Source organism: Macrotis lagotis, chromosome 1 (assembly GCF_037893015.1).
Source record: "Macrotis lagotis isolate mMagLag1 chromosome 1, bilby.v1.9.chrom.fasta, whole genome shotgun sequence".
Classification (NCBI taxonomy): Eukaryota; Metazoa; Chordata; class Mammalia; order Peramelemorphia; family Peramelidae; genus Macrotis; species Macrotis lagotis.
In genome coordinates this window covers 787121124-787148815 of record NC_133658.1, presented here as the reverse complement: position 1 = coordinate 787148815, position 27692 = coordinate 787121124, and the positions used below count along the sequence as shown (strand labels likewise).

At 35.7% G+C, this 27692-nt stretch overlaps 1 protein-coding gene across 1 annotated transcript in view; it reads right to left on the bottom strand.

The window, feature by feature from the left end:
• Positions 1 to 3786: 3786 nt before the first annotated feature.
• The window catches only part of POU2AF2 (POU class 2 homeobox associating factor 2), a 61229-nt gene continuing 37323 nt past the window's right edge, over positions 3787 to 27692 (bottom strand). Inside the window, exons 3-5 of the mRNA XM_074214302.1 lie at positions 10535 to 10577; positions 5645 to 5943; positions 3787 to 4188 (exon numbers count right to left, since the gene is read on the bottom strand). Of these exons, the coding sequence (XP_074070403.1) occupies positions 3787 to 4188; positions 5645 to 5943; positions 10535 to 10577 (744 nt within the window). The remainder of the gene's footprint in view (positions 4189 to 5644; positions 5944 to 10534; positions 10578 to 27692) is intronic.

Below are 27692 nucleotides of genomic sequence, written 5' to 3'. Positions count from 1 at the left end.
TTTAGAGCTCTCAGAGGCTAAGAGGCTTGCTCAGGATCACAAAGCCAGTGTGTAGAAACAGAGCCTTTTTGACTTTCAGAGTTGTTCTTGTTCCATTATTCCATGATATATTCAATAAACATTTATTAAGTGCTTATATTGTGCTGAAGATACAACAAGAAGCAACAGAAAGTTCTTGCCCTCAAGGAGTTTACAATCTAAAGAGGGAGACTTCATGCCAACCAAGAAATTTATAAAATTAGCTTTAGACAGGATATATAGGAAATAATTGAAAGAGGGAAAACACTAGAATGAAGAGGAGTTAGAGAAGAATTCTTGACTAAACTCTAGAGCCAACTTATTACTTCAAGAAGTAAATATAAACTTTGTTTAGTATTTAAAATCTCCACAAATTGGTTCCTATCTAATCTTCTAGCTTTGTTCCACATTACTCTCTTTCATGTATACTATGATCAAGTTAAATTGTTGTTCATAGACCAGACTTCATCTTTTTCATCTCTGGACCTTTTCATTGACCATCCCCAGTACTTGTAGTCTTCCTCCTCCTCACCTCCTAGAATTCTCAGTTTCAACCAAGGTTCAGTTCAAACTCCATCTTTTTTGTTTTTGGCAAAGCAAAGGAATTAAATGACTTGCCCAAGGTCACATAGCTAGGTAATGATTAAATGTCTGAGGTTGAATTTGAATTGAGGTCCTCCTGAATTTAGGACTGGTGCTCTATCCACTGTGCCACTTAGCTACCCCTTCATCGTTTTTTTGTGAAGCATTTTTTGATTCCGGGCTCTGCCCCCACCTCCTTAGTGTCTCTCTTCCCTTCCATTGCCCCTTCCCCAGTCCCCAGGACTTGGCATCTATTTTGTATCCATGATTGGGTGGGTTTTTTCCACCAATTTTATCATACTATCTTTGAGAACATATGGTACTCTTTCACTTTTGTTTTTGAAGTCCCAATACCTAGTCCAACATCTGGTGCTAAAATAAACACTTGGTGATTGGTTGACATACTTGGGTAGATCTTAAGTGATTGTTGAACATCATTCCTCTGTTCCAAAGTCTGTGCACTTACCTCAAGTCCAACTTGGAACAACCTGAATAATTAATAATATATATAATCAAGACACTGATGCATGATTTACATGGTAAATAGCTCAAGTAAATGACTGTAATTACTTTTATGCAGCCAAACCAGTATCTAGGAAGGAGAACAATTGAATGGAGCAAGAGATTGCTCCTTCCCTACAAAATCCTGAATCCATAAGCTAGACTGCGTAGACTCTCCACCGAAGAGGAAGCAATTTCTTTCTCTTTTCCAGAAGGGGCAAGTTACCCTCAAGGGCTGGATATTCAAGGAGGACTGACAGTTTTACTCTTCTTCAGATGTTTGGAGGAAGGACAGTAGGGTACTAATCCCAGTTAACTAGAGCAAGGAAGCCTCTATTCCTAAGTAACTGGCATTTTTAGCTCTCTATTCAGTTAAGGAATGAAGGTTTAATATACTTGGATTCAGGTAGGCAGGTGTGCTAGAGGGGAGAAATGGGGGAGAAATCAACTCCTCCCTCTAGGAGAGGTGAGCCCTCCCAGAATTAAAGTTCACACCAAGGGATAGCCAAGTGGAGAATTGAGGGAGAGTAAATATACTGAATGTTAAGATTTAAGAGAAGGCTCCTAGACTTAGAGTACATCCCCTTCACTAGAGGTTCTTCCATTTAGCATTAGATCATTTGTATTAACAAGTATTTGTTCCTGGAAAGATTTCAGGGAAGCTTCCCAATCATTGATTACTAAGTGTGAATGAATTTAATCAGTCAATAAGCATTTATTATGAAACTGTGTCAGGTACTGCAGATACAGAAGGAAAAAAAATAACAAAACCATATCCAAAAAAACCCCAACTCTTTTTTTCTGTTGGTAGAAATCAAGATAAATTGAGGTGAAAAAGATAGAGATGTGAGAATGAGATGAAGAGAGGGAAATGGAAAGGAGAGCAAAAATTGAAGGGAAGGGAAAAAGAATTACAGAATTTGGGAGTCAGAAGGGACCTCGTGGTCCATCTATAATAAATTCAATAAATACACTTCAGAAATCCTCATTTTAACATACTCACAAGTGATCATTCAGAATGAGAGGACTGAAGTATAGGAACACAGGATTTTGCGTGATAAAGTGTCCAGTACATTCAATGATCTGTATGGTTATTAAGAACTTAGCAGGAATCATATTGGGAATGTGATCACTATCATTAAACCACAATAATTAATTGACACCAACCAAAGTGAGATTAATTAGTGAACTAAAACAATTTATTAACTTTTAAAGAGAGTTATATCCTTTTGCTCATGATGCTACAGGCAAAGTATTCCTTTTATTAATTACATGTGCATTTCTTTGACCCTGACACTGGCTTAATCCCCTTTCATATGTAAACATTCTGTTGTATCCTATTGACAGTTTCTGATATCTGGGTTTTCTGGAGCTGATCAATATTCTTTTCTCATTACACGATTCCTGTTTTATTATTTCACTGTTACTATTAGTCTCTATGAGGGGTCCAATGCCTTAGGTTAATTAATATTTTTATTAATGAAACTTATTTTTGACATTTATCATTTCTTCTTCTGGTCTAATTTCTGGTCTAGATAGGTTTCAGAGCTGAGTTCCATTTGTGAATATATATGAAGATAGTTGCCAAGCCAGTTTCCCCATCTGGTTCTATTTGTAAATAGTCTTCTCTATTTCTAGGATTTAAAAAATCCACCTTTAACCAAGGAGTTCATAAAGACATATTCTGTATTCTGAAAGGAGGTTTGGTAGAAATGGGTTGTCCTATGTTAGACCTTATATCATCATCATTATCATCATCATAACTACTTCTTTTTCTTTTCTTCTTCTTCTTCTTCTTTCTTTTCTCCTTTAGAACATCACAAATTTCAAAAAGTATCTTAGATTTGAGATCTCCCTTCACTTGGGCAGATCAATTGGCCTATAAATTAGTACATAAATTTTAGAGAGTTGCATGAAACTCACAAAGATTAAGTGATTTGTCTATGATCATCAAATTGGTATCAGAATCAGAATTTAAACTTGGGTATTCCTGAAGCCAATTTCAAATAACACTATTTTATATTAAATGGCATTAACCTCATAAATAATATAATAGATTGCACAGAAAATTCAGTATGTTGTATGATCTGTATTGACTTTGATGTCTACTATTGAAAATGATATCAAGAAATGGTTCTGCACCCAAGTTTAAGTTTCTGAGTATTTGCAGCTGCAATTGCTAATTCTATAAGAGAATTCAACTTGAAATAGATCTTTTTTGAAAAATACATTAAAGAAGTATCAAAAGTCAGGTGACTGCTCTAGTCTTATGTTACAGGTCCCATGGATGATCTGCCAGTGCTCTGGGGCATGACATCTTAAAGATATGTATCATGCATTGTGAATATACCAGTATCCCTCTTTCAGGTGACTTGGATGCTCTTAAAAATTTTGAAACAATTAATTGTTACATTCCTTGAAAATTAGTCTTTGAATGAACTGATAGTCCTATTAACTGAGTGAAAAATCAGCATTTGAAAACATATTATTGGGGCGGCTAGGTGGCACAGTGAATAGAGCACCGACCTTGGAGTCAGAAGTACCTGGGTTCAAATCCGACCTCAGACCCTTAACAATTACCTAGCTGTGTGGCCTTGGGCAAGCCACTTAGCCCCATTGCCTTGAAAAATCTAAAAAAAAAAAAAGAAAGAAAGAAAACATATTATTACAAATCAAACTTTTTTCTTAGTAAGCTCTTCGACATTCATAGGACCCCCATACCCCATTCCCATCGTCCTTTGTCCAGGATGGATTCTCATGAAGAGAGGTCGTATCCAGGGAATCATCTGAAGAGAGTTGAATCACCTTGGGAGTTAAGTCATTGGTCACAGTCATAAAAGGTGTGAAAGAGTAGGAGGAAGGAGCGGGGTAACCCGGTGGATAATGCAGGTCCTCCAGGGCATGCAATGAGTAGGACTGAGCTCCTGGGAGAGCAGTTCCCCAGGTAGAGCTTCTGTGCTGAGAAGGGCTTCCAGACTCCTGTGGTGAAAGGCAATTGGAGCCAACTGGCAGGGTTTGCAGTGGGTCTGAAGACCCCACATCGGTCTGGTTAAGGCTATCAGGCACTGTCTGTTCCCATGAGTCTCTCTAAGGGGAAAAAATGAGAAAAATTGCTGAATGTTGGTAAGAAATGGAGTCACATGTTCAGGTCTAGGAATTCCTCACCAAATATTCTATTAAGAATACTGGTTAGAAAATAGACTTTATTTTTTTTTTTCCTCTGCTAGATTTCTCATTTTTAGCTCATTTCTAAGTATGACTAGTTTCTATAAAAGTTAATTTCACTTCATTACTTAGATTTGTATTTACTATCTATACACTGTTTCCCTTCCTCCCTTCTGGAGAAAAGAAATAAAGGAACAGAATGAAACTTCTTAATTATATTCTCTCTGATATCCTTGGTGAATTGTTAGATGTACAAAATCCACAGAGTCCTGTGACATCTGCTGAACATGACTGAGGGCTGAAGCTAAGATTTCATATAATAAATAGAGCAACCACCTCCTCTAATAAACCTTGTATGATCCAGAAGGTATTTTCCCCTCAAATCTCCCCTATCTCTAACTATAATGCTATCTAAAATTAATCTACTAAATATTTCTTGGTTTCTGAAGGTCTTTCAGTCTTCAAGAATGTTTGGTTAAAATATTAATATTGTTGAGAGGCTAACACCACTAAAGCCTTTTCAGAGTTTGTAACCTTAGCAGGGATTATGATAGTTAAGAAGAAAGGACTATAGGGATGAACTGAAGGACACGAACTAGGTAGGAAACAGGGATCCTGAGGGAAGGAGGGATGTTGAAATGAAAGACAGATGGTCTCCTTCAAAGTTTTTACAGATGTGAGGTTCACACTCTTTGCAGGCCAGAACCTTCATGCTATTTCCTTAAATATTTTGGATACTTCACTAGAATTATGTCTTTCAAATTTAACATCTGTAACATGACTTTTATGGCATCCTTCTTTACTTCAAATGCTTCTCTAAAATGAATTCAGGGATGGTGATCCTAAATGGACCTGTGATTTCATTGATTTAGGAAAATCATCCATCAATGCAAGTCAGTCCCTTATTTGGTAGTTGCCTATCTGACATAGCAGCAATCAGTACTTAAACCATGGTCTTCTAAGCCTGGCTCTCTATTTGTCAATCTATATTGCCTCTCAAAATGAATTAGAATTTGTTAAATTACTGAAATCTATTGTATACATATATAATATAATATAACATAATGACAAGAATAATGAAATAGCATTTATTTACAGGATGAACCTTTTTTTCCTCAGGAGGTTGAAACCATTTTCTAAGAAAGGCTTTCTCTCAGAGAGTATCGTTGTAGGTAGGCAGGGTCACAACTCCCTTACTTCTGGGGCTGCACTAAAATGTATAAATTGTGTCCTATAGCACTGAATAGGTTTGCTGAACTTGGGGTTTGTCAGTTTTGGAGCAGCCTCAGTCACCCCAAACTTGATGGTAAGACAGGTTGTTGATCTACATGGAATTCTTCCCTTTGTCAACATAATCTCCAACAATCTCAATACTCACAAATACAAAGTGGGTGGAATCACTAGAAAAATGTGGTTGCAGAAGTGTTGAGGGCAAGGATGAAGCACCAAAGAAAGAGCTCGTGTTGGGGGTTAAAGCTGCTGGACGATAGTCTCCATAAGGCTCAGAAAAGTAGGAATCCAGGATTGGTGGATAATTTTGTGTTGTTGAAGACTCACAGGAAAAGGGTTTAGCCAGGGTTGACGAGTAGCCATCATTTGAAAATTGTTTAGAGTGGAAATCTGAGTCAGATAAAAAAGATCTTCTAATACCATAGTAACTGGATGTTGCAGGTGATCCTGTTGCCAATTTTAAAACAAAATAAAACAAAGGGAAGGAGGGGAGGAGAGGGAAGAACATTAAGTCTAAATGTCCAGAACTGGTCAATCACTTTTGTGTCCTATTGTAACATATAAATATATCCCTGATAGTACATTCATGGATAAGTATACTGAGAAAGATCTAGGTTGTTGTGAATTATCACTCTTAAATGCTCTGGTCAAAACGACTATCATTTACTCTGCTCTTTGAGGGTGAATCCATCAGACTACTTGGGAAGGTTAGTGTGGTATATACCATCAGTCCATTCTGAGCTTATGCTCTCTGCAATCTGGCTTCAACCTGTCACTCCAACCTTATCTATTAATATTTTACCTCATGTTTTGTGTCCCAGTCAAATTGGAATAATTGCTATGCCTTCCTGAGTTTGTGACATGGCTCATGCCATTCATGATGCCTAGCATGCATTCCCCTTCCCCCATTCCAACAGGTTTTTCTGTAGATTTGAAGACATGAGATTGGGAGGCACAGGACCTGGGTTTGAAGCTGAATTTGCTGAGTTGTATCTTTGTGACCTTGAGTAAATAAATCACTTAAACTTTGGGGGCCTGTTTTCTTATCTGAAAAATGAGGGAGTTAGACTAGCTGTTCATATAATCTGTCATAGTTCTATGCCTAGGTTCTCAACTCATGCTCTACTCAACCCACCCTCAAATATGCTAGCAAGGTTTCTCACTCTATATCTGGCCACTGGACTCATATGGCTCTGGGGGAGAGGATGAGGTTTGTGATTTTGCACAGCCCTCCTTCATTTAAATCCAATTCATATGCTGGTCATGGCATCAGATTCCTAATATCATGATTCTCTTGGAGAAGGAAGAAATAATAACAACGAATTGAAATCAAGGTCTAGCTCCAATCCAGCTTTTAGGTTTAGCTTAGGTGTTTATTTCAATAAACCTTTCCCTATCTCCTCAATCAGAAGTAATGTCTCCTTCCCTTGTTTCCTCATAGTATCTTTTCTTTACCTTGGTTTTGATTTTATTATATTTTGATTTTTTTATTATGATTTGGTGGCTCTATGTCTCACCTCTCTTATTTAATTACCTCTTTGAGGGTAGGGCTAAGGACAAAAATCATGTTCTTTTTCTGTCTAAACTTTTATGCATCAGGCACCCTAGAGCAATGCCTACCTTACTAAGAGTAAGTGATATTTATTTCACTGAGTTAATCAGGTTTGTGTTCCTTATATCCCAAGTGAAATAAAATGGTTTTGAATGAAATATAACAAAGTAAAAACACCTTTCAGATGATCTTCAAACTTTTTGAAACTATCTACCTACTCAGTACCTTCTATTGCCATGTTCCTTCTTTAAGAAGTCATTGTCCAAGCCACCTTTGATCTTGGATAAGGATCTCAGGTTATATGGTTTTGTGTTTAGCCATTCAACAAACATTCAATAAATAATCTACTTTGTGTAGTACACTGTGGCCACTAGGGGTGGTGGTGTCCAGAAGCATTTAACACAATGCTTTTCATAGAGGAGACATCTAATAATGTTCCTTGTTGGTAGTGATGGCAATCGGGTAACTGTGAGGCAAAGGCAAGGAGCTTGGGCGGGCATGCGCTGCTTATATTGTCTGCCTCCCTCTAGTGGCTAATATGTGATCCTTCATCCAGGTCTGAAAAACCCGAATGAGAAGCCTTGGACTTTTTGAGGGAGAGGGCTGGGATGGAGGAGGTATAAGAAATTCAGTTCAATTCAACAAGCATTTATTAATCGCCTTCCTGCCAGTCACAGTACTAGTCTCTGGGAATACAAAGACAAAAATGAAAACACTTCCTGCCCTCAAGGAGCCTACATTTCATCAGAGGAAAAAATGTGTACAGAAATATTTACAAAGCAGTTTCAGGAAGGTGGAGTGGAAAGCCCTAACAATTGTTGGGATTGTGAAAGGCTTAGTGTAGGAAATGGTACATGGGCTTCTCCTTGAATGGAGCTAGTGATTGTAAGAGATAGAGAAGAGGAGGGAGAACATTCTAGACAAGGAGAACAACTGACCTGTGCAAAATCCCGGAGAAAGGGGAGAAATAGGGAGTTAGTGGTAAGAGGATTGTTTTGGCAGGAATACAGAGTGCATGAGGAGACTAATAGTAAAATCTGTCTGGAGACACAGGTTGGAGATAACTGTGTTGTCTCCAAATGCCAAAGAGCAGGAATTTCAAGTTGACCAACATGTATGGAGGAAATTTAATGAAACGGTTTGGAATGACAAGGAAAATGTTAACATTGTTTTCTAATCACATAGCTGCTACATTTTAAGGAAAAGTCATTCTCAAAGGTAGGTAAAGTTATTTTTTCTTTTTCTTTGCAGGTCTATCAACTGAAAATACATGCAATTGAAAAAATAAATGTGCTCCTGATTGACCTAATCAATTAATTCTGGAATCATGTGCCCTTTCTGAAGCTGTCTTCACCACTCAGGAACCTCTTTGAGTTCCCTTCTCCCTTCTTTAACCCCAAATAGAAGAAGAGGTGGCAAAGCGGAGTGGAGAGGGAGTTCTTGACTAAAAGTGCAAATAAATTGACCGTTCTTCTAAACTACTACATTGCTTCATGTTATGCTCATATATATTAGCCTTATCTTTAGTATTCACTTATAAGTTCCATGGAGTAAGGAATCAAATTTAATACTTTAGTACATTTTGCAGCAATTTGGTAGAGCTGCAAGTAGCTGAAGATTTAAAAACTCAAGGAATTTGAGAGATAATAACATAAGTTCTTCACTTCACAGACAGAAAAACAAAAACTGAGGACTAGGGAGGTGCAGTAAGTAATTTGTCCTAGCTATGTAGGCTGTAAGTAGCAGAAATGAGATTTGAACCCAGGATCTCTGAATTTGAATGAAATTAGAATTCTCTGGAAAAGAACAAGAATGTCATCGTGTGATCCAGTCTATTCCATCTTAAACTCTGTATCCAAAAGCTTCTAATCCTGCTATAAGTTGGAAGACTGCAATTATGGCCTTTGTGTTAAGGGTATTATTCCAGAGAAAAATCTACACAAGTGAAAATTAAGTCAATAAATAAAGCTGTGTTTTACACAACAATATTTAGAGCTACAGGGGTGGGTAAGGTCAAGAATGGAATATGTAAATAACGTTCCCATGCCCTCATATACAAATTTCCAACTCCTGGATAGAAAGATCCTTAAAAAAAAAGAATATATTTCTGCCTTTAAGAATACATCAAGTTTTAATTCTTAAAAGAATGGAAGACATATTAAGATTTTAAAGTAGTTTAAGGAACTAGTCAGCAGGAGCCACTCTCAGGCTCAAAGGGAGAACAAATGGAATCTGGGAATTCAGGACAGAGAATATCACTAGATATATTCTTAGGTTCTCAATTGAAATATGTTTTTGACCTTACCATTGGGATGAAGCTACTACTATTCATTCATTTAATAAGCATTTATTTAAAATTTTCAATATGTATGATATTGCATTGGTAAACCTCCAAATGACTGATATTCTTCCCCTTTTGCTTTACTTTGTGTACAAATTTTATTTACTTATTTTTTTTATATGTTTGCATGTTATATCTCTTCCTCACCTTTACCTTCCCACCCCTATGGAAATATAAATTTTTTCTGGGCCAGATGGTTTTTGTTATTGTCTTTCTACCTCCTCTCCTACCTCCAATATAGTGCCTTTAACATAGTAGTCACTTTAAAATGTTTGTTTAATTAGATTGAGTAGTTAGTTGTGGGTGGCACAAAGTCAAACATGAAATAGTTTTAGTCCCTCAAGCTTATGTTTTCCAGGACAATAGAAGCTAGTTCCTTCTCATAGAAATTCCAAAAAAAAAAATACAGAGGGTTGAGTTTTATTCATTTCTCTTCATTAACTGTTTAAGGAATGGTCTTTGAAACCCTATTTTTACAGATAGACTTTATTTTTCCCTCTTTTCTAGTTACTGCTTCTTAGACCATTAGAATGCCATTGCCTTTATGAAATTCTTTAGAGTATGTGCTAAATCTGATTTTTTAGATGCTTATGAAAGGAAAATTTTGTTATTATTTTCAAAGATCTAATTGTTATTTGGACTACTTAATCAACTTCCTCTAGAGCAGAGATTCTGATCTTTTGTTTTATGAACCTCTAACAAATCAATGGATAGATTTCTGGATGTCTCTAGAAGTCTCAGGTCTGAGAATTTTTAATTGATAACTGATCAATTTTTAAAATTAATAGTTATATTTCTATATAATTAGTCTCTTTTGTAAATCTTAATATTTTAAGCATTTAAAAACATTATCTACAGGCTTCCTCAAATTATTAATGGGATCTATGACACAAAAAATGTTCTAGTCAAAATCTGCAATTACTCCTAAAGTGAGTGACATGCTTTCAAGGGTGCATACAAAGATAATAATGATTATATTAGGCTATGTGTGAATGAGTATATACTTTAGCATCACGATTTGAAGAGAGGGTACGTTGGGTAATATTATTCTTCAGTGTTATAAAATGCACATGCTAGATAAAGTCAAATTGACTGATTTTAACCCCCCAAAATCAATAACTGATGGAACTGTTTGTTGTACTCACCTGGCATCTGGACAAATGGAGATGGAGAGGAATTGGTGTTGCCCTGGAAAACAAAGACAGTAGGAATGTGTGCTCCTGCCCTTCCAAGTATAAATCAAAAGACTGTAGACATTGTTTTGCAAACTTCATTTTCAGAAGCTCCAAAGTAAAGATTTCAAGTATCATAGGAGCAGGTGTAGCAAACAGAAAGAACTCAAGCTCTTAAATGCTAACAATGGTTTCAGGAATGCTAAAATAGAAGAATTTATCTTTCGTTATTTATTATTTACTTTCTTATCTTAAGAACTATGAGTGGAGATTTTGGTTCTAAGGTACAGGGAAGGAACGTGAAGTGAAAAAATATGGCCTTTAAAGTTAAGCTCAAGGGAAGTGACGTGCAATAACTGGTGACTTTACAGAGATTTATATACAGTACCTCATTTGGATTTCACAGTAATCTTGTGAAGGAGATACAATGGGTATTATTACAGATGTGGAGACTGAGGAACAAAAACTTGCCCATTTTCACACAGCTATTAAGTATTGGAAGCAGTATCTGAATCCAGGCCTTTCTAATTCCAGGTCCAACCCTTTATCCATTATTAAACCATGATGCCTGTGTAATTGAAACTCTTTTAGACCCAGCCTCAAGAGATTTACATTCTATTCATAGTTGAAATATTATCATAACTCCAGACATAGTATTTAGAACTGGAAGGAATAATACAGGGGAACAACCTACCAACATCCTTACTACCACCAACACCAGTTACTGACCAAAATGCATCAGACAATCAATCAGCTACCAGGCTATTAAGCCAAAAAGTTCTGTGAACATCAATAGCCTCTGGCTCTGCTTCTAAGTCTTGATCTCTTCCCTTCTGTCTTCTCTTCATTCATCATGTATGGAAACAACCCTTGTGGAGTGGCATTGTCTCTGTAAGTTTTTCTTCTCTTTCCTTTTCTCTCTACCCCCTTTACCTCCCTCTAAATTTCCTAAAGACCAAAGTCCTTGACATCATCAAATGGCTCATTAGCAGAAACACATATGGTTGTATTAATGAAAACGTTAAGAAAGAACTATTTGCCTTGCCTCTGTACCCTGGAGACTTCTAGATTTGTAGTGATTTGTAGATGGAATTTCCTGTTCATGTTGCCTTTCCTATGAGAATGTGAGCTCCCTGAGAGCATCAGCCTTCTTTTTTTTTTAAATCTCCAGTGCTTAGAACAGTCTCCATTTTATACTTGTTCTTTTATTCATTCATTTCATTCATTCCAAAGAAGCTGAAGTCCAAAGAGATAACTCTGATGTTGAATTCCAACATCTAATATTCTGACTTTGAGTTTTCAACTATAATGTTAGTACTTTGGAAACTTTAGCATCAAGTCAGTTTGAGTATGAAATGATCAAGGCCAGGATGATTTAGTATCTCATTGGCATATTCATGGAAAGAAGATAATAACAGACAAAACTACAATATTACATTTCCTTCCTCACCAGATTCCTCTGCCTCAAGCTGGAAGAGCCATTATTCCCTCCTCAAATACAACCTTCTTTTCAGAATACTTGTACTGAATCTGTGCTCCACTTAGTAACAAAGTACAAATGGGTCCCCTGAAAGACTACTGTCACCAAGATAACTAAAGCCTTTTCCATTTTAGGGGTCTATTTTTGATTAAGAAACCCCAGTAACTCCCTATTGCCTACAGGATTAAATGCAAACTCTCTTTTGATATCTGAAATCTTTCACAATCTAGCTCTATCTTTTCAGACTAATTTCACAGGACTCTGTCTCTTATATACTGTGTCTCAGCCAGACTGGTCTTGTCATTCCTCTTATAAAACATCCCCCACCCCTGCCTCCCCTGGTGCCTCTTGCCTGGAAAGTTCTCTCTCTTTACCTCTACCTCTTACAATCCATGGCTGTTTTGAAGACCCTGAAGCATCAATTTTTTTTTAAATTACAACTTTTTATTTTGAATTTTTTACAATTTCCCCCTAATCTTGCTTCCCTCCCCCTACCCCCCCCCCCCACATAAGACAGTCTTTTAGTTTTTACATTGTTTCCATGGTATACATTGATCTAAGTTGAATGTGATGAGAGAGAAATCATATCCTTAAGGAAGAAAAATAAAGTATTGTGCCTGATTGTTCCACTAATGGAATGAGCAAGTCCATCAAAGTTGGTCATCACCCCCATGTTGCTGCTAGGGTGTATGGTATTCCTCTGGTTCTGCTCATCTTGCTCAGCATCAGTCCAAAGCATCAAATCTTGGAGGAAGCATTTCCCAATCCCTTTAGTAGTTAGGGTTCTCCCTACTCTCCTTCCAATGAATTATGTATTCTCTCTGCCTCTGTCTTTACATACATGCACACACATTAAACATACATATATAGACAGCATAGTTTGAGTACATACATGTATATGTAATTAGAAGCATAGATATATATGCATCTGTGCATGTATATTTGTATATTTATATTTACTCATCAACTTCCCTATTTATATATCTATCAGTTCATTTATTTAGCTGTGCATGTGTTTCCCCTCCATTTAGACTGTAAACTCCTTGAAGTAAGAGATAGCATTATTTTTATGTTTGTATTCCTGTCCAACCACATAGACACAATAAATGATTGTTGAGTTTAATTCTATAGAAAGGGGATGAAAGGAAGAGTTACTGTAGTTACTTTTAATAAATTTATGGGAAGAGTGGGTCCTTGATTTTCCAGATGAAAAAATTGAAGTTGAGAAGTGAAGTATTGGCTATGGTCAAAGAGGTACTAAGTAGAATGTGTGGGCATAGGGATCTCCCTCCATTAAACTCCTCTTTGAATCTTTATCTTATTTATTTTATAACTGGAGAATAAATGCCACGAGAGTTGTTATGAAAAGGTGATTCTATAATGATTTGTTATGCTTCCCTGGTGACAGCAGAAAGAAATTATTATATTGGCACTACTGGATTGCCAGACTAATAAATATACACAATTTGGGCGAATATCACCTCTCTTCCATCCCTTCCTCACAAAAGACAGGTGTTAGTAACCCATCTGTCTGCTAACAGGGCTCCCCAGCTGGATATTATTCTAGCTTCTGATAAAATAATCTGTACTGCTGGGCCGTCCTTTTCTTTTCATCCATTAGCTCCTTTTCTTATCTGTCTTGTAATTGCTCTTGTCTTCCTCTTTGAGTTTTTTTCTTTTGAGGCACACTTAGTAGTGGATAGCAGTTCTAGGCTTTTAAAACCACAGGATTCTCAATAACTAACACCATCTTCAAGAATAATGAATTTTATTCACTTATTAAGTCTTGAAAGTAGACCCATTTGTCTTCCTTTGTCCACATAATCCCTTGCTATTATTCCTTTCTGATAAAAGTAGCTGAGATAGTTCCTCTCTCCATCCCCTTTTGGCAATGCTTGCAAAGAAAAAGACTAGAGATTTTATGATTTCAACCACAGAGATTACCTTCTGTACATATTTGTTTGGAGGTACTCTCCCTTGTGAACTCCTTGAGGGCAGGGATCTTGCTTTTGCCTTTTGTTGTATCTCTAGCACTTAGTACTTACTAAGCCTTTAATAAATGCTTATCAACTGGCTGACAGTAACCTTTCAGGTGACCTCATCAATGAATGGAGCCCACTTTCAGTGTAAACACCACATTGCATATGGAGCTCTGTTGTTACCTTAGTTTTCTTCAAGTACATTTTTCTTTTTCTCTATTCCTCAAAAGTCATGCAATGGTAGAGCAGGAAGGATACTCTAGTACAACTTCTTGTTTTAAACATAAGGCCTAGGCAGATGATGTGTCTAACCCAAGGTCATATAAATATTGCCTATCACAGGGCCATCAATTCAGGTCTGTTATTTTTTCTATAAAGTTATCAAACATTATGACTATAGATGAATAAAATAGTCTCTGTCCTCAAGGAATTAAGTCTAGTTAGGGAATGTTAGAACAAGTTTATTTCTGAAGACTTTTTATTTTTAGGTTTTTGCAAGGCAAATGGGGTTAAGTGGCTTGCCCAAGGCCACACAGCTAGGTAATTAAGTGTCTGAGGTCGGATTTGAACCCAGGTACTCCTGACTCCAGGGCCAGTGCTTTATCCACTATGCCACCTTAGCTGCCCCTTGAAGGCTCAAGTCTTAAGTGTGATGGGAACAATAATCCTAAGGGGACATGGAAAAGGAGTAGAAAAATAAGGTTTTTGTTGTTGTTGTTTTAGTTTGTATTATAAATATGGTGAGGCAGGGGCAGCTAGGTAGCGCAATGGATAGAGCACTGGCCCTGGAGTCAGAAGTACCTGGGTTCAAATCCGACCTCAGATACTTAATAATTACCTAGCTGTGTGGCCTTGGGCAAGCCACTTAACCCCATTTGCCTTGCAAAAACCTAAAACAAAATTATAAATATGGTGAGGTGGGACTAAGGATATTCATTTCTACATTTGTCTAGCTTCATTTGTGTTCTGGACAGGCTCCCCAGGTCCTCTGCAGGCCTATGCTCATCCTTATTGGGTGTTGTTATCCATTTAACTAATCTACTCTTTAGAAAAGTCAGTAGTGTGTAAGAATTCAGCTTTAAAATAGTATAGTCACCAAGTCTGCACTTCTAGTGGCCCAACAGAAAAGGAGACAATCTAGGAATCAAAATGCAAATCACTTAACCTCTGTTCTTAGTGCCTCCATTTTATCATATGGTAATAGGGGAATAATAATAACCGGCTTTCCTACCTCATAAGTCTGCTGTGAAGATTGAATAAGACAATCCATGAGAACACACTGAAAAAAATTAAAATATATTAAAGAATAAGAAAAGAAGAATCCTTCCAGGTAGCAAGAATATAGGCAGTAGCTACGGTGTCCAAACAGCTCAACAAGTCATGGGATTTGGTTTCTTCACTCATAAACAGAAGTCAGCAGTGCTTTCTCTGGTTATGTTCTATTTGAGTACTATGTCATTCCTTGATAGTGATGCTATCCAAGGTAATATTAATAGTTACGGATCACTTTATATAGAATTGGATAAATCTAAAGAATGAGTTAGTGTTAGGATTAGATAGGACTTTCAAGTAGAAAGGTTTTCCAGATCTGAAAACCTATTTGGTTGGTTTGAAGAAGTGACTGAGAAATCAGCCTTGAGTGATGGGTAAGAGTAATGAAAAACTGACACATTTTTAGTAACCTGGGAAGGGAAAGTTCAGATTCACGTTACTATAATTCTTCTTTGAGCACCTACTCCTGCACGCGCCTGCAGAAACACACACACACACACACACACACACACACACAAATACACACACACACACTCACAAACATTACACCTTTTCAAATTCTAACCCTAACCCACTTTCTAGAAATGATGGTAAAATGAATACTGAATAGCCCATCACTTTTGACCAAGAAAGATGGCATATAATTTTCAGTTTGCATACGGCAAACAACAGGATCCTGCAATGCCAGGTAGCCAAATTTAGAGGTTTATATTTGAATGAAATTTGCCAGCCTGCAACTTCCTGTAGCTAACCCAGCAGCTTCACAGCTGCCCCAAAAGCCCCTCCATGAAAATGAGTTAATTTGAACTAATAGGTCACTGAGGTAGTAAAGTGATAAGATTAGGAATTTTCCTTGTGCACATTTGTGGAGGCGTTTTTATGGCCCTGTAATATTATTTTTGTGTGTGCCAACTTGGATGAGTGCAAGTATTGAAATGTGTAAACCTTCCTAAGTATTTCTAGAATAAGATTATTCTCCCACTACTTTGAGTTACAAATAATTATATGACTTAGGAAGGGCTTCTTTCTAAAATATATAGATGTTGTCATTATTGTTGATCCAATAGCAACTACAGAAATTTGTGTCTATATAGTGTCAATTGTCAAGACAAAGTTCCTTTCAGATTTTAAAAAAAGTTAATATGTTTCCCTTTTCGTATTCTCAATATATCTTTAATATGGTACTGAACCCTATTGCATATCACAATTTTGAATATATCTCATGTCAGATTATAGCTTGAAACAGCTGAAGAATTTTAGAGTTCTTTAAGAAAACATTTATTTTATAGAAGAGACAACTAGAATACAAATAGATTAGGGGATTAATCCAAGTTAATACAACTATCTAAGGGCAGAGCAGGGACTAAAATCCAATTCTCCTGATTATTTGAATGGTGATTTTAGTTTTTCTACAAAAACACCCCTTATATTCCTATGTACACATACATGCACACACAGTTATTATATGTAAAGTAAAAGACTCACATTACTTTATTATATGAATGACAAACCCCTAAAGATAATTCAGTTCCCCTGGTAAAATCAATAGCCACACTCAAACATCCTGATTTGTTTCAATTTTTTAATCATTAGCCAGTTCCTTTAACTTCTATATCATCCCCATGCTTAGCAACCTAAAATGAATGGTTCTCTAGGATAATATAAAACTCTTCAGTCTGGTATTTAAGTATTTGCAATCTGACTTTGACCTAAGTTTCTAGACTAGTTTCAAAAAATTCCTCTGGATACACTCAATATATCACATAAGGTAGGTTAGTAGCTGTTTGTTGAACTTGAACTTGACATTGCCTCTTCTGCTATTTTTCAGGAGCTATTTGCATAAACTATTCCCTCATACTTGATATGTGTTTCTGCTATTCCCTCTTCTCCCCATCCCACCTGCCTCTCAGAAATTTTGTTTTCCTTCATTCAAGGCTCAGGTTAGATGCTAACTGTGCCATGAAACTTTATCTGATTCTCCTATCTCTAGTCCTTAGTGTTATCTATTTCCTGAAGTTATCTTTTATTGACTGATCTCACTTGAGCTAGAGGCTATTCTCTTAATATTTGGGGTGTATAAATAGGGCTGGTCATCTCTTGTGTCTAATTCCTTTTATATGTTTTGTCTCCTTTTATTGTCTTACATGTTCTTTTTTAAGGTCTTTTACATAACTTCTGATACACAGTTCCTAACATATGGGTGCTTACTAGGGTCTACTCTTTATCTTTCCACTATTCTCTGGATTATTTGTAATTTCAATTCTATCAGTGACGTGATGTTCAATGATATGATAGCTATATAGCATCGCTGGGAGAACATTGCTGTTAAAATGGTTTTAATTCTTTATTTATTAATATTTTATTGAGGCAGCTAGGTGGTGCAGTGGATAGAGCACCAGCCATGGAGTCAGGAGTACCTGAGTTCAAATGTGACCTCAGATACTTAATAATTACCTGTGTGGCCTTGGGCAAGCCATTTAACCTCATTGCCTTGCAAAAACCTAAAAAAAAGATTTATTAAAATGATTTCTGCATAGTTAAGCACTTTCAGGGCTGTCTGTGAAGCACTAAAATGCTGTATGACTTTCCAGATGCAAACCAGTTTGATCTTCTCCTTAATTCTGAGCCTCCCTCATTATCTACCTACAGCACCTGTTTCCTTCCCCTCCCTTCAACATAATTTGTGCTTTACTTCCTTTGTACTTTGGCTCTCACCATTCTCCTCACCTAGAATATCCTCCATATATTGCTATAGAGGGAATTGCCTCTATGACTATAAGTTTGATTTATGTATTGATGGACTAGTTCAATTAGATGATACTCTAGCTACATGCCATGGTCTGGATGATATGTGTTTTTCTTCTACTTTGTTTTTTTTTAAGTGTAGATGATTAGACGATATCTATCTATTGTTCCAGATTTCAATGGAGAAGCACTATATACTATACTTCCTGGAGCTAGTAGCATCTTCTGTTAAGATGAGCAATTGATTTCCAACACTATTAATAAGAATCTTTCACTTTTTAGATTTTGTGTACCATAAGCACAGAATAGTTTGGATGATTCCATGTTCTAGATCTGTTTTGATAATAATAGATATCAAAGGTATTTTAAAGTATGCAGAAAATGTTAATACATAGCAATATGCATTATTCAAACATTCTTTGACTAGAATGAATAAGAAATTACACAAGAATAAGGTGCTATTATGAAATAATGTTTACTCTCTCAACTACAGAACAAATATATGCTGAGTACCTGTCATGTATAAGACATTGTGGGTAAAAAAGATGAATAAAATGGTCTCTGTCCTCAAGGAATTAAGTTTAGTTAGGGAGATATGACATACTTGTAAAATAATCACAAAAGGCCGACTATGATAAATGCCAAATGAGTAGTAGAGACAAATACTATTTGCTTTTAAAAAAAGGAAAGATCACTTTGAGCAAGGAATACTTTGTGGAAAAAGTGAAATTTGTAGTTAGTCTTGAACTAAGAGTGGCATTTCAATAGCTGGAGAGGAGTGAGAAGGGATTTTCAGTACACAGTACAAACTGGGAGAAATTTAGTTAAAGCAGAGATTTAATAAGGAATATCATATATCTATCCTGAAATTATATGACATAATCTTTGCTTAGAATAAAAAGTTCTAAATGGTGTTATACACTTTACTTCAAGGACTACTATTTGAGATAGACATTATCTTTTTCTAGATAGAAAACTGAAGAAAAGATAAGTTAATTGGTTTGTTTTTTCAACCTGGATCAAGGTCTAGAAGTAAAGTTTCCATGATGTTATGATGCTAACCTTGATGCTTCATTTGAAAAGCTGTTACCATGGAAACTGGTTAAGTTTTTGTATATATGTTTAAACTATATATGTATGCCCAAAATAAATACTTATAAGTAAACATGTAGAAATAAACATATGCTATATGTAACATATATGTTAAACATACTTTCCTAGTATCTGTTTAAATATATAATTATTTTTGAATCTAAGTAGTATTCTTTATATAACTTCTTCCTAAAACTTCATCATAATACAATTCAGCTCAATATTCTAGCACATTGTCAACTTTTTGAATTCCTTTCATCATCGTCTTAATGCTCATTGGGCTTAATCAGTATGCTGAATATGGCACTGTTGAACATAAGTTCTCTTTCAGAACTGTCTCCTTCTGGTTGTATGAAGATAATCACATTAACACACTATTGGAAGAACTCTGTATTGATCCAGTCTTTCTGGATAACAGCTTGGAATTATGGAAAGATGACTAAAATTTACCTTCTTACCATGAGATCTCCCTCCTAGGCATTTGACTCAAAGAAGTTCAAAGAGAGAAAGCTCTAATAGAGCAGCACTTTTTGTAATATCAAATAACTGCAGGTGTAGCAGTTGCCTGTCAATTAGGGAATGGCTAAACAAATTGGGGTATGTGAATAGAATGGACTATTCTTGCACCATAAGAATTAATATGGGGGCAGCTAGGTGGCACAGTGGATAGAGCACCTGCCCTGGAGTCAGGAGTACCTGAGTTCAAATTCGGCCACAGAGACTTAATAATTACCTAGCTGTGTGGCCTTGGGTAAGCCACTTAACCCCCTTGCCTTACAAAAAAAAATGAATTTGAAAAATTCAAAGAAGCATGAGAAGACTCCCCATGAAAACAGTATATATATACAATAAATATGATAATATCAATTGGAAAAAATAAAAGAAAAATGAATGTTGTATAATTTTAATGATTAAGCTTGGCCCTCCAAAATAGAGGAGAAAATGAATCTACCTCACTTCTTTGCAGAGGCATGGAGGGGGTAGGGGGGAAATTATAAGTGTGAAACTTTGCATAAGTTGCTAATGCATTGTTTGATTTTGCTGTTGTTGACTTGCTTTTCAGTCATATTTGGTTCTTTGTGATCCCACTTGGTTTTCTTGGGAAAGAGACTGAAGTGATTTGCTAATTCCTTTTCCAGCTCAGAAAACTGAGACAAGAAGAGTTAAGTGACTTAAAAGGTTGATAAAACAGTATTGCTTTTTACTTTCTTTCTTTTTTATTCTTTATTACAGGCAAGGGGTGAGGGAAAGTAGAAGGGATATATATAGGGAAATGCAGGTGATATAAAAACAAAATCAATAGGAATTTTAAAATAAAATAAGTAAAATGTCATTTCCTCCATTAATATTCTCTGCTATCTCTCTCTCTCTCTCTCTCTCTCTCTCTCGGATATATATATATATATATCTATTTATTACTACTATATTTTTCAAATATATATTATACTTCATATATATAGAATATATTTTGATATCTATTATGTAAAATTATGTTTATGTTTTCTCTCCTCTTCTATATTATATTCTCCACAGACCTTCACAGCACTTAGCATAGAACCTTGTACATATTAGTATTCAATAAATTTTAATTGAATGTATAAATGAAATCTACAAAATCATTTTCCCCTCTTTTTTAATTCTCCAATTTTCTAAGAAGACAATTTTAAACGATTAATTTTGGGTACCTGCACTATCTTGTAATTTGTTGGGATGATGAGTTTCCGGAATTCTAAATTTCAGATGACTTCTTTTTTTGTTTTTAATTTTTTTAGGCTTTTGCAAGGCAAATGGGGTCAAGTGGTTTGCTCAAGGCCACACAGCTAGGTAATTATTAAGTGTCTGAGGCCGGATTTGAACTCAAGTACTCCTGACTCCAGGGCCCATGCTCCATCCACTGCACAGCCTAGCCACCCCTTCTCAGATGATTTCTTGAAGTTTTACTATGAAAAGTGAACAATCATCTTAGACTGGACATATAATTATGTTTAGAACATCTTAATATCATTTCTGTGACATAAAGTACAAAACAAAGCACATTTTGCTTTTGAGTCTTTGTGTGCCTTTGTAACATTGCTTATTCTAATGAAACTTAGGATAACTAAAGTTACCATGATACCCTGCTGATAAATCCCATACTTTTTTGGCACTAAGCTGGGACAATGCTCCAGTTGTATCATATGGTCTTGTTCTGGCTGTTTCGTTGAAAACTGATTATTTTTGTGAGATGTGTGAAAGAATCCAACTCTAAAAAGCAGTTTTAATTTCATGACATTTGAAAATTGACATGATCAGGAGAACAGCTGAAAAAATAAGCTGCTCCTGGAAGTTTTGCTTTTTGTATTTCTGTGGTTGTGAAGGAGCAGGTGGTTGGGTGGGGAACATGGAAGCAGGGAAAATGGGATTCTGTTTTCTGAACAGTGGGACAGAGCAGGCTTCAAACAATGGGCCGTTCTGGACAAATATGCAATGAAAGAATCAAAAAATAAAACATTCATCAAAATGAATGGGAATGATGTGGTCTATACCATGGACACTGGAGATTACAAGGACTGTTCATTCAGAATGGGGTTTTGCTTAATTTTTTTTATTCTTTTTTTTCAAACTTGTAAAGGAAGAAAGTTGGCTATATTAATGATGTGCTATGCAAAGTGACATATTCTGACCAAGAGCCAAAGTACTTGGTGAGGCTCCCTGGTTAGACATTGATTCTCTTTATCACACAATCTATTGAAAAATACATAAAAGAGGCAGCTCTTCTATGTGGAGATCAAAGACAAGGATATCATGTTAGTGGGATGGTGACCTAAGTCATTAAAATGAAACCGTAGTTTTTGTAGGAGATTATTTAAAAAATCAATTTATCTAAATGCAGAGATGTTAACAGATAACTTTTAAAATAAACATTAAAAAATTAAATTATTAACAAAGCAAAGGAGATAACTTGGCAACTGAACTCTTCTGCAAGCATGTAAATGCCATGGAAATACTTCAAAAGTTCTGTGACTTCATCAGTATTACTACCACTGATAAAATCAGAACCCATGCATATCTTATTATATAATTTTATGAGTTGCTGAGGCACAAATTTCCTGGTGAAGAATGTTATAGTGATGAACCTTTCCAAACTTAGACTGCTCCTCCTAGGAAAATCTATTGCAGGTTTCAGTGTTCAAGATTTTTTTCAGTTTAGTAGGAGCTATTAGAGCTAAACTTTATTGGCAAAGTCTTTAACACAGTGGAGAAGCACTTTATTGAAGCTTAGTTATGCACCTGCTCCCTGAGACAACAGGTGTGGGAGTAACTGGCTAGAATACACATTTATGACTGATGAAATGATTAAAAGAAAATTTGGAATCTCCTTATGTCAGAGTTTTTAAAACTCTATTATGTTATTTATTCAAGTAGAATATAAATATCTTGGGCAAGTCACTTGAGATCTCTGAGCTTCAGTTTCCTCATCTGAAAAATGAGTCCATGAACTAGAGTTGGTCTTTTCCAAATCTAGGATTCTATGATATTGATTTTTCTTACCTTTTTATGCCTTTGTATTATATGGATCACCAAAAAAGGTTATTCTTTCCCTTCTGTTTAATTATAATGTCTACATATATTTTTAGTTTTGGAGATGATTATAGTAACTCTAAAGTTAATAGTTAATGTGTACTATATCTTAACTTTACATATAGTTAATTCTTGATTTTTCAAAGGATTATTGGCTAGCTTATTAGTTATCTGGACTACTGATTTTGTAGTGCAGATCACTACTCATTATCAACTCCATTCATAATTAATGATGATTAAACTAGATTAGGGGATACCAAAATGTTACAGATATGATATGAAAAAGTAGTAGTTCTTGAGTCCAGAAAGCTTAAAGTCTAGTATGGGAAATAAATCAGAAATATAGATGCAAATTAGAATGTAATCAACAGGAATTGAATTGAATTTGTTGTTGTGTTGAATGTAATAAAGTACAACCATCACTTTGATTAAGTTAAAGAATGAATGAGTCAGGGGCAGCTAGGTGGCGTAGTGGATAAAGCACCGGCCCTGGAGTCAGGAGTACCTGGGTTCAAATCCGGTCTCAGACACTTAATAATTACCTAGCTGTGTGGCCTTGGGCAAGCCACTTAACCCCATTTGCCTTCCAAAAAAAAAAAAATCTAAAAAAAAAAGGAATGAATGAGTCAACTGGCAAAGCTTAACCTAAAAATTGATCCACTTATGACAGTCTCCTCAGCTATTATAGGAAAAACACTACCACCATAAAAGCTTGAAGATTTGGGCAAGAAGGTTGAATCAGACAAACAGCTGCCTGAAACTCACTGTAAGTTCTAGTTTATTTATTTATTTATTTATTTATTTATATATTTTTAGGTTTTTGCTAGGCAATGGGGTTAAGTGGCTTGCCCAAGGCCACACAGCTAGGTAATTATTAAGTGTCTGAGACCGGATTTGAACCCAGGTACTCCTGACTCCAGGGCCGGTGCTTTATCCACTACGGCACCTAGCTGCCCCTGTAAGGTCTAGTTTTGAACTAACTTTGATCCTCATTGGTATAGAGTTTCCCAGTATGGTATAGTGCTTTGAATTTTGGTAGGCCAAAGAAATCTACCTAACCTGGTTTTTCTTTATATTGACTTGGATTCCAATTCAGACATTACTTTCCCCAGGAGTGGATTACCCTTCTTAGTCCTCTGACCCTAGTTCCCTGACTACTTTAATTACCAGCAGCACATTGGTTTCCTATTGGTGATATGACAAAGGAGAGATCAGATGAAAGGGATAGAAGATTAAATACACCTGTTTTCTAAGTTTGGCAGTTAGACATGTATATTAAGTCTTAAATAAGGAATTTTTATTATCAGAGGAGCCTGTTCTCCATTAGCAGTGATCATTGACAATTGGATATGTCTAGTACCATCTTGCTTATGCTCATGCTAGTGGGATGGTGACCTAAGTCATTAAAATGAAACCGTAGTTTTGTAGGAGATTATTTAAAAAATCAATTCATCTAAGTGCAGAGATGTTAACAGATAACTTTTAAAATAAACATTAAAAAATTAAATTATTAACAAAGCAAAGGAAATAACTTGGCAACTGAACTCTTCTGCAAGCATGTAAATGCCATGGAAATACTTCAAAAGGTCTGTGATTTCATCCGTATTACTATCACTGATATAAATCAGAACCCATGCATATTTTATTATATAATTTTGAGTTGCTGAGGCCAAATACACAAATTTCCTGGTGAAGAATGTTATAGTGATGAACCTCTCCAATGCTCATGCTCCAGCCTATGGATCATGTTCAGTTATCACTTAATTCATCTTATATCATTTTGGTGAGGCAAAGATCCTCCTTTTCCCTTGGCAAGAATTATACTTACTGCTTTTGCTGCATATTTAGGATATTTTGGTATTGTAAAATTGTAATGGTTTCTAGGAAAACTCTCAAAGGCACTCATGAGTGGTATGACATCATAAATAACCTGGGGAAGTAAGTAGACCTGATAACCTCATCAGAAAAGCCTTTATCTCTCAGAGCTCTGATAATGTTAGTCTTCACTGTTTCATAAATTAATTGAGAGCAGCTAAAGATATGAACAAAATTCCTAAAAGCAAAATTGCAAAGTATTGATAATAATATGAAAGAATATTTCCATGTTGCTATTGATAAGACAAGCAAATCAAAATTGCCCTGAAGTTTCATATAATACCCTGAAAATTGGCATAGATGACAAAAATGGCAATTGTCAGTATTGAAAAGATTGTGGGATAATAGACATAATAATGCATTGCTGGTGGAGTTGTGAATTGATACAACTATTTTGGAAAGCAATTTGGAATTATGTCAACAGAATGACTAAAATGTTTATGCCCTTTGATTCAGATTCCATTGTTGAATCTAAACAAAGGACATTATTATAAGAATAATGTCTCTGTTATTATTCATTCATGTTTGACACTTCCTGTTCACATTTTGGGTTTTCTTGGCAGTGTTTTGCCATTTCCCTGTTCAGTTCATTTGACAGATGAGGAAACTGAGGTAAACAGGATGTAGTGACTTGCTCAGAGTCTCAGAGTGAGTAAGTGACAGATGCCAGATTTGAATTATAAAGATGAGACTTCTAGGCCCAGAATTTCATTCATTGTACCACTAACTACTTCTCAAGAATGTCTCTATAAGCACCAAAATATTTATAGCCACCATGTTTATGATAGCAAAAATTTGGAAATAAAGTAGATGCCCATTGGTTTAAGAATGGCTAACAAACTGAAGCATATGAATGTATTAGGATAATATCACTAGTACTGTAAGAAATTATGAATGTGATTATTAGAGAGAAACATGGAAAGATCTACATGAACTAGTGCAAAATGATAGCAGTAAAAATAAAACTATATACACAATGATAAAAACCATGTAAATGGAAGAAATAACTATAAATAAAATATTTAGAATTGAATGTTGCAAAATTATGGAGGAAAAGGATGACTTAAAAGAAGAAATAAAGAAAATACTATCTACACTTCTTTGAGGATGTCTCTCTGGGAGAGGAAGTAGTAGGGTTATTGGGGAGAACTATAGTGATGTAAAACCAAAATACATAAATAAAAATTTAAAAAGAAATGAATTGAGAGTAGGAGGCATCCACCAGTCCTCAATAAAAGACAGACTGTTTCTGTACATTGGAGGGAGCTGATGAAATAAAGGATATGAATGTTCATTAAGTGTGCAGAATAGCTAATGGGATATTAGAAATGAGCAACCTCAAAGAAAGTTGCTTCTGAACCAACTACTCCTGCTGTTCTTGTTCTTTGACTTGTCTTCTCAGACTCTATAACAGGTATGAAATCAACAGTCCTTGTATAATCTTTCCATATTCTTTAACAGTTATTTGATTTATAATTTCTCTTATAAACATCAAAACTCTAAAAACAATCACATGAAAATGAGCTGAGGAAGGCATCATTCCTTTGACCATTGTTCTGCTTTCAAATCAGTCCTCTCAGTACTATTCTTCTGAGTTTTTCTCTTTCTGATCTTTAGAAAAGGAGTGATCTCTCCTCAACATTTTAAATGAAATCTGTTGTTTCTCAAGTTAATTGGATCAGTTTTCCTTACACAAATGTTCCTTTTTTTTGGATCTCTTTCAGCACTTAAACTATTCATAATACAAAAGGACAGTACTAGAATACTAGTTTAGAAGAATATATGAAAGAGTTGAGCTCTTTGAGAGGGTAGAAACTGTTGTTTCCTGTCTGGTAAAAATACTCAGGCAAACAGAATTATGTAGTTTCTGAAAGTCATCCAATAGAATGTATGCTTTTGAGGGCAGGTATGATTTTATATTTTACTTTAATACCTAGCATTGCACTTTTTTTTTAGTTTTTTTGCAAGGCAAGGGGGTTAAGTGGCTTGCCCAAGACCACAGGGCTAGGTAATTATTAAGTATCTGAGGCCGGATTTGAACTCAGGTACTTGTGACTCCAAGGCCAGTGCTCTATCCACTGTGCCACCTAGCCACTCCCTAGCATTGCACTTTAAAGATATTTCATAAATGTTGAATTGAATTAAATCTAGTTCAATCAGTATCTGAACAGGATCAGATTAAAAAGAAATAACAGATCAGAACTTGTTAGGATTCCAAGGACCTGGAGGCATAGATACGTTCAAGAAAATATTGAAAGATATTTCTGTAATACTCAGTGTAGGTTGGTCTTATGTTTTTTTGGTTTTTAGATTTTTCAAGGCAATGGGGTTAAGTGGCTTGCCCAAGGCCACACAGCTAGGTAATTATGAAGTGTCTGAGGCCGGATTTGAACTCCTGACTCCAAGGCCGGTGCTCTATCCACTGCGCCACCTAGCTGCCCCTAGGTTGGTCTTATGTAAAAGATCAAATTAGAAATGGAAGTGTCTTCTTTATCCAGAAGAACAAGAATCAAGGAGAAGTCATTAAAGTGTAAGTAGTTGTAGAAGGGAAATTATAGCATGGCCCAGGGCTCCATAGAATAGTTTGGAAAGAATATATAGGAAACTTAGAAGCAAAAATTGGAAAGGATTCTATAAGACCTGGAAGCAAAGAAGTTGATTCATTTATTCATTCACTCACCTATTAATTTTCCAATTATTAAATGACTATTTTGAATAAGGCTTTGAATTATGGATCATATGAAATTTAAAAACAGTTCTAACTCAGTCTCATACTACATTTCACACTACAAGTTTACATATATTTAGCATCTATAACATTCATAGTTAAGTAGAAAAAGGAACAATCCAATCTTTAGATAAATAAATCCAGTATTTAGCACCTATAACAGTCATAGTTAAGTAGAAAGTGGAACAATCTAATCTTTAGATAAAATTTAAAGTTAGGATTAAGAAAAAAAACAAAGAAAACTTTACTCTGCAAACACATTAGTTTCTTTTGGGGGGGGGAGGGTTGCAAGGCAAATGGGGTTAAGTGGCTTGCCCAAGGCCACACAGCTAGGCAATTATTAAGTGTCTGAGACCGGATTTGAACCCAGGTACTCCTGACTCCAAGGCCAGTGCTTTA